The sequence below is a fragment of the Sander vitreus genome, unplaced genomic scaffold, assembly GCF_031162955.1.
Source record: "Sander vitreus isolate 19-12246 unplaced genomic scaffold, sanVit1 ctg476_0, whole genome shotgun sequence".
Classification (NCBI taxonomy): Eukaryota; Metazoa; Chordata; class Actinopteri; order Perciformes; family Percidae; genus Sander; species Sander vitreus.
In genome coordinates this window covers 17,501-25,000 of record NW_027595583.1, presented here as the reverse complement: position 1 = coordinate 25,000, position 7,500 = coordinate 17,501, and the positions used below count along the sequence as shown (strand labels likewise).

Genomic DNA, 7,500 nt, shown 5'->3' with positions numbered 1-7,500 from the left:
AGAGAGAGACAGAGAGAGAGAGAGAGACAGCGAGAGAGAGAGAGAGAGACAGCGAGAGAGAGAGAGAGAGAGAGAGAGAGAGAGAGAGAGAGAGAGAGAGAGAGAGAGAGAGAGAGACAGAGAGAGAGAGACAGAGAGAGAGAGAGAGAGAGAGAGAGACAGAGAGAGAGAGACAGAGAGAGAGAGACAGGGAGAGAGAGAGAGAGACAGAGAGACAGCGAGACAGAGACGAGCGAGACAGCGAGAGAGAGAGAGAGACAGAGAGGGAGAGAGAGAGAGAGAGAGAGAGAGAGAGAGAGAGAGAGAGAGAGAGAGAGAGAGAGAGAGAGAGAGAGACAGCGAGAGAGACAGCGAGAGAGAGAGAGAGAGAGAGCGAGAGAGAGGGAGAGAGAGAGACAGAGAGAGAGAGACAGAGAGAGAGAGACAGGGAGAGACAGAGAGAGAGAGACAGCGAGAGAGAGCGAGACAGAGACAGAGAGACAGCGAGAGAGAGCGAGACAGAGAGACAGCGAGAGAGAGCGAGACAGAGACAGAGAGACAGACAGACAGAGAGAAGTGCCTGAAAAACCCTTTTGACTGTACAAAAATACGCCCTGAAAATAGTTTTACTTCTTGATATTTCTCTAAAAAAACATGAGGTATGTTTGGTTATGTATGTAAATATCAAAATAGGTTTCCTGCAAGTCGGTCAGTTTGGGGGTTTTAAAATCAACATTTGAGCGGGAAAACCCAAAGATATCGAGCATAAATAACCGTGGGGGGGGGGAACTCAAAGTCAAATAATTGAGTCTTGGTTTTGGGAGGGAAGGAAACATGAAAAAGGAGTTTTAGCATCCTGATATTAGTGTTATTTAAGATATTTAAAGAGTCATTTTGGGTCCGGACGGGAATGCATAGTTTGGGTCCCATTTTCTCTCAGACCCGAGCAACAGAAAAACTAAATCCATAAAACCCTGTCCAGGTGATTTCAGTTCATTTCTTCCCACCGTTTGTGTCCAGGCCGGGGGGAGGGGTCTGTGTGGGGGGGAGGGGTCTGTGTGTGGGGGTGGAGAGGGGTCTGTGTGTGTGGTGTCCCGGTCCCTGACTGGCTCTGGAGCACCAGGTTTTTCCGTCCGCGGCGGAGTGAGTGTTTACGTCATTACTTAGAAAACTGTTTTTCTGGATGTACTGGCCCTTGTCTGTGTGTGTGTGTGTGTATGTCTCTCTGTGTGTGCGTCTATGTGTGTGTGCGCTCATGCGTCTCTATGTGTGTGCGTCTGCGTCTCATGTGTGTGTGCTGTGTCTCTATGTGTGTGTGTGTGTGTGTGTGTGTGTGTGTGTGTGTCTGCCTCTCTGTGTGTGTGTGTGTCTGCCTCTCTGTGTGTGTGTGTCTGCCTCTCTGTGTGTGTGTGTCTGCCTCTCTGTGTGTGTGTGTCTGCCTGTCTCTGTGTGTGTGTGTCTGCCTCTCTGTGTGTGTGTGTCTGCCTCTCTGTGTGTGTGTGTCTGCGTCTCTATGTGTGTGTCTGCGTCTCTATGTGTGTGTGTGTGCGCCTGCCTCAAAATGTCTTCATAATAAATAAGACATCCAACTGTAAAACACTTTCTTAAAGGGCCAGTACACCCAGTAACACAGTCTTCTAAGTGAATAGTTGATGTTTCCCACGGACGCCAATCACTTTTTGTCAAATGCTCAGTTTCTGGCACGCTGCTCCACCCACTGGGCCCGCTCTACCCCCCAAACCCCCCCCCCCCCGCTTGGCATTTGTTTGGTTAACTTAATACGTGAACACCAGGTCTGAGAAGTTGGCCTCGAGCCAGTTCCCAGCGATCATCTCGCTCAGCTCTGGCGTGCAGTAATCCGGGAAGTCGAAGTGGGAGCTGCGGCTTCCCTCGCCCGTGCCCCCGCCAGCGTTCGAGTCCAGGTCTTTGTCCACCAGCGACAGGCTGAGGTTCCCGGCGTTGGCGCTCCACGGCTCGGCGGCCACGGAGAGCGCCGAGGCGTGGAAGCCGGCCAGGAGGCTCAGGGTGAAGTCGCTGCCCTCGGCCGCCAGGTCGTCCAGATCCTCGCCGCAGCAGGACGAGGACGAATCAGAGCGGGAAGCCGGAGAGAGGGAAGACGGGTAGGACGGGGGGCTGGCGCCCGGCCGGCACGGCTGCTGCTGCATTATGGGAAGAGAAAACTAAATCAGGATTGTTTTAGAGAGAGAGACAGAGAGCGAGAGACAGAGCGAGAGGGAGGGAAAGAGAGAGACAGAGAAAGAGAGAGAGGGAGGGAGGGAGAGAGAGAGAGAGGGAGGGAGGGGGAGAGAGAGAGAGAGAGGGAGGGAGGGGGAGAGAGAGAAAGAGGGAGGGAGAGGGAGGGAGGAGAGGGAGAAAGAGAGAGACAGAGGAGGGGAGGGAAAGAGACAGAGAGAGGGAGGGAGGGAGAGAGAGAGAGAGAGAGAGGGAGGAAGGAGGGAAAGAGAGAGAGAGAGAGAGAGAGAGAGAGAGAGAGAGAGAGGGAGGGAGACAGAGAGAGAGAGAGAGAGAGAGAGAGAGACAGAGAGCGAGAGACAGAGCGAGAGGGAGGGAAAGAGAGAGACAGAGAAAGAGAGAGACAGAGAGAGGGAGGGAAAGAGACAGAGAGAGAGGGAGGGAGGGGGAGAGAGAGAGAGACAGAAAGACAGAGAGGGAGAGAGAGAGAGGGAGAGAGAGAGAGAGAGAGAGCAGAGAGAGAGGGAGGGAGAGAGACAGAGAGAGAGAGAGAGAGAGACAGAGAGGGAGGGAGGGAGAAAGAGAGAGACAGGGAGAGGGGAGAGACAGAGACATTAACTGTCTGCACACGGCCACGTGTTACCTGGCGTGTGATGTTCTTGAAGCTGTAGAAGAGGCGACCGGCCTCCGGCTCAGGTGCGCCCGGCGCCATGGTGGCGAGGCTGATACGGCACGGCTCGTCCTCCGCCTTAAACTCCTCCTCCGAGTACTGCTGAACCAATCAGAATCAACGTAAGCCTTCATAGTACTGCATCCCCATAGAAACTAATCAAATAATCAATGCATCGATAGTCGGCCGGGCCATAATCAATTAGTTGTATAAAAGTATGTATAAAAATAATGAAGATTTCTCTGATTCCAGCGTGTTAAATGTGAACATCTTCTAGTTTCTTCTCTCCTGTGTGACAGGAAACTGAACATCTTTGAGTTTTGGACAAAACAAGACATTTGAGGATGTCCTCTCAGGCTTTGGGGAACACTGATCCACATGTTTCACCATGTTTTGACATTTTTATAGATCAAACAACTAATCGGTTAATCGAGAAAATAGTCGACAGATTATTACGTTTCGTGCACGCGCAGAACGTACGCTCAAGTCGGCGTCCCCTCAGTGTATTTTGAGGCATTTGGGTGGCGAGTAACAGCTCTTAGAGCTCTGCAGAATGTTTGGTTTTTGAAGCTTGAAAAGCTATGAATTAAATATCCCATATGGCTTTTGACTCATTGAGATATCAAATCAGGAGTTCAGTGAAGATTCCCACCTCTAATGGCGCATTTCCATCACGTGGTACCTGCTCGACTCGCCTCTGCTCGCCTTTTTTGGTTTTCCATTACGAAAAAAAAAGTCCCTGGTACCTGCTAACAAGTCCGTGGTACCTGCTAACAAGTCCGTGGTACCTGCTAACAAGTACTGGTACCTGCTAACAAGTCCGTGGTACCTGCTAACAGGTACGTGGTACCTGCTAACAAGTCCGTGGTACCTGCTAACAGGTACTTTATCTTGTACCACCTCAGTCGAGGTTCCCAGAGAGCTGAGGCGATACCAAAAGGTGACGTGAAAGCGACAGACGGGGGCGTCCTGAACAAACCCGCCATTTTTAAATAGTTCAGCCAGCTGTGTTTATTTCTGCTGCCTCCAGCTTCATCTGAAACTAAATGTGTCTTCTGACAACAACACACCTTCCACGTTCTGTGTCGCGTTAGGTCACGGCAGTTTCCTGTGGCGCTGTTATGACGACCAGCCACGCTGAGGCGGGACTAAAATCTGCAACGGAAAACGGACGCACAGTGAGGCGAGGAGAGTAGAGTCGAGGCCAGTAGCGTAGAGGCGAGTAGAGGCGAGGCAAGTAGAGGCGAGGCAAGTAGAGGCGAGGCAAGTAGAGGCGAGTAGCAGTAGAGGCGAGCAGCGAGCAGAGGCAAGTAGAGGCAGTAGTAGAGGCGAGTAGAGTGCGAGAGCAGAGGCAGGCAGCAGGCAAGCAGAGGCGAGCAGTAGAGGCAAGCAGAGGCGAGCAGAGGCGAGGCGAGCAGAGCAGAGTCGAGAGGCGAGGCGTAGAGGCGAGGCAGAGTAGAGGCAGAGGCGAGCAGAGGCGAGGCAAGCAGAGGCGAGGCAAGCAGAGGCGAGGCAAGTAGAGTCGAGGCAAGTAGAGGCGCAGTAGAGCAGAGGCAAGTAGAGGCGAGGCAGAGTAGAGGCGAGTAGAGCAGAGGCGAGTAGAGTAGAGGCAGAGGCGAGTAGAGGACGAGGGCGAGTAGAGGCGGGGCGAGTAGAGGCGAGGCGAGCAGAGTCGAGGCGAGTAGAGGCTAGTAGAGGCGAGTAGAGTGAGGCTAGTAGAGTAGAGGCGAGAGGCGAGTAGAGGCGAGCAGAGGCGAGTAGAGACAGAGGCAGAGGCCAGCAGAGTGCGAGGCGAGTAGAGGCGAGCAGAGGCGAGGCAAGTAGAGGCGAGCAGAGGCGAGGCAGAGGCAGAGGCGAGCAGAGTAGAGGCGAGCAGAGTGCAGCAGAGGCGAGCAGAGGCGAGTAGAGTAGCAGGCAGAGTACGAGGCGAGCAGAGGCGAGGCGAGTAGAGGCGAGGCGAGCAGAGGCGAGGCGAGTAGAGGCGAGGCAGAGAGCGAGGCAAGCAGAGGCGAGGCAGAGTAGAGGCGAGGCAGAGTAGAGGCGAGTAGAGGCAGAGGCGAGCAGAGGCGAGGCAAGTAGAGGCGAGGCGAGGGAGTAGAGGCGAGTAGAGGCGAGGCAGAGTAGAGGCGAGTAGAGGCAGAGTGCGAGGCAAGCAGAGGCGAGCAGAGTAGAGGCGAGTAGCAGTAGAGGCGAGGCGAGTAGAGGCGAGGCGAGTAGAGGCGAGTAGAGTAGAGACGAGTAGAGTAGAGGCGAGTAGAGGCGAGTAGAGTAGAGGCGAGTAGAGTAGAGGCGAGTAGAGTAGAGGCGAGTAGAGGAGAGTAGAGGCGAGGAGAGTAGAGAGGCGAGGCGAGTAGAGGGGCAGAGGCGAGTAGAGTAGAGGCGAGGCTAGAGGCGAGTAGAGGCGAGGCAGAGTAGAGGCGAGGCAGAGTAGAGGCGAGTAGAGGCGAGGCAAGTAGAGGCGAGTAGAGGCGAGGCGAGTAGAGGCGAGTAAGCAGAGGCGAGTAGAGGCGAGGCGAGTAGAGGCGAGTAGAGTAGAGGCGAGTAGAGTAGAGTAGAGGTGAGGCGAGTAGAGTAGAGACGAGTAGAGTAGAGGCGAGTAGAGGCGAGTAGAGTAGAGACGAGTAGAGTAGAGTAGAGGCGAGTAGAGTAGAGGCGAGTAGAGGCGAGTAGAGTAGAGACGAGTCGAGTAGAGGCGAGTAGAGGCGAGTAGAGGCGAGGCGAGTAGAGGCGAGGCGAGGCGAGTAGAGGCGAGGCGAGTAGAGGCGAGGCGAGTAGAGGCGAGGCGAGTAGAGGCGAGGCGAGGCGAGGCGAGTAGAGGCGAGGCGAGTAGAGGCGAGTAGAGGCGAGGCGAGTAGAGGCGAGGCGAGTAGAGGCGAGGCGAGTAGAGGCGAGTAGAGGCGAGGCGAGTAGAGGCGAGGCGAGTCGAGGCGAGTAGAGGCGAGGCGAGTAGAGGCGAGTCGAGTCGAGGCGAGTAGAGTAGAGGCGAGTAGAGGCGAGGCAAGTAGAGGCGAGTAGAGGCGAGCAGAGGCGAAAGCAGAGGCGAGTAGAGGCAAGTCGAGGCGAGAAGGTACCATGGAATGGAAAAACGCCATAATAGAAACCCTCCCGAAACATGTTTCTTGCTGCTTTTTTTGGCGTTTCTTAGCACTTTTCAGAGTTTGTCTATATTGTTCAATGCATTTCTATGAAGCTGAACGTATTCTATTATATTTTCTTGCACATGTAAGATGTCCCTGTGTTGCTAGAAAGTAAAAAATAAAGTAAAAATAGGGCTGTCAAAGCCTTCTAGCACCATTGGACTGTAAAATGAAGGAGGGAGACGAGAATGTTCTGACTGGATCATTGATTGGAACATTTACTTGTAAAAATCTTCTTCCTGAATAGGGTTGGGTACCGAAATCTGGTGCTAATACGGCACCGGTGCCTTCACGACCGTTATCTACCAGACCGACTAGCAACGCAGATTTCGGCTCCTCATTTCAACGCCACTGATATGTCTGCACTTCTCTCTGATGCTCTGAAACAGATGTTACAGGCAACAGAAACACCGCTGCATGTGACGCTAGTTAACACTATACTCAACAGCAGCTAACGTTAGCCTACCGCTAGCCAGTTAACGCTACACTCGACAGCAGCTCACGTTAGCCTACCACTAGCTAGTTAACGCTACACTCGACAGCAGCTCACGTTAGCCTACCGCTAGCCAGTTAACGCTACACTCGACAGCAGCTCACGTTAGCCTACCGCTAGCTAGTTAACACTACACTCGACAGCAGCTCACGTTAGCCTACCGCTAGCTAGTTAACACTACACTCGACAGCAGCTAACGTTAGCCTACCGCTACCTAGTAGCTGGATTAAAACTTCAAAGTGAGCAACGAAAGAGCCAAAAACATGAACCAGCGAGTCGTCTTCCCATCTGGGTGAAAATCTCAAATTAAAAAAACTTTAACGTTTGTCACGTTCTCCGATCTTTTTGGTCACTTTTTTCCCGCTCTTTTGGTCACTTAATTTCCGATCTTTTTGTTCACTTTTTTCCCGATCTTTTGGTCACTTTTTCCCCGCTCTTGGTCACTTTTTCCCCGCTCTTTTTGGTCACTTTTTCCCGCTCTTTTGGTCACTTTTTTCCCCGCTCTTTTTGGTCACTTTTTTCCCGATCTTTTTGGTCACTTTTTTCCCGATCTTTTTGGTCACTTTTTTTCCCGATCTTTTTGGTCACTTTTTTCCCGATCTTTTTGGTCACTTTTTCCGATCTTTTGGTCACTTTTTTCTCTCTGATCTTTTTGGTCACTTTTTTCCGATGTTTGTCACTTTTTCTGCATTTTGACGTTTTTTATCAACATTTTTTTATACAAAAAAAATATGTTTTTAAATGCTATAAAATTAAATATTTATTATTTATTTTAACTATATTTTACTTGTGAAGAGTGATGGTTGTAGGAACCGTCCACGTTATGTTTTTGGACAACGTGGATGAAAGAAAACCCAAATTTCTGATATAGAAACTTTTTGAAAACGGGTCAGATTAGACCGGAGACACCAGGAGGGTTAAGAGAACCACAAACACAAACACAGCTCAAAAGGTGTCAACAACAACAACAACATAAACAAACTGAATAAATGAAAAAGTGAGAAAAACACAACAAAAAGAAAACAGTT

The 7,500-nt window shown here is 51.5% G+C and overlaps 1 protein-coding gene across 2 annotated transcripts in view; it reads right to left on the bottom strand.

Annotated features, from left to right (window-relative positions):
* Positions 1-1,731: 1,731 nt before the first annotated feature.
* The window catches only part of LOC144514166 (transcription factor SOX-11-like), a 7,277-nt gene continuing 1,508 nt past the window's right edge, over positions 1,732-7,500 (bottom strand). Inside the window, exons 2-3 of one of the 2 annotated variants that reach the window (XM_078245352.1) lie at positions 2,816-2,944; positions 1,732-2,138 (exon numbers count right to left, since the gene is read on the bottom strand). In XM_078245352.1, the coding sequence (XP_078101478.1) occupies positions 1,755-2,138; positions 2,816-2,944 (513 nt within the window). In that variant the 3' untranslated portion in view covers positions 1,732-1,754. The remainder of the gene's footprint in view (positions 2,139-2,815; positions 2,945-7,500) is intronic. The other variant, XM_078245353.1, reaches the window with a different exon arrangement.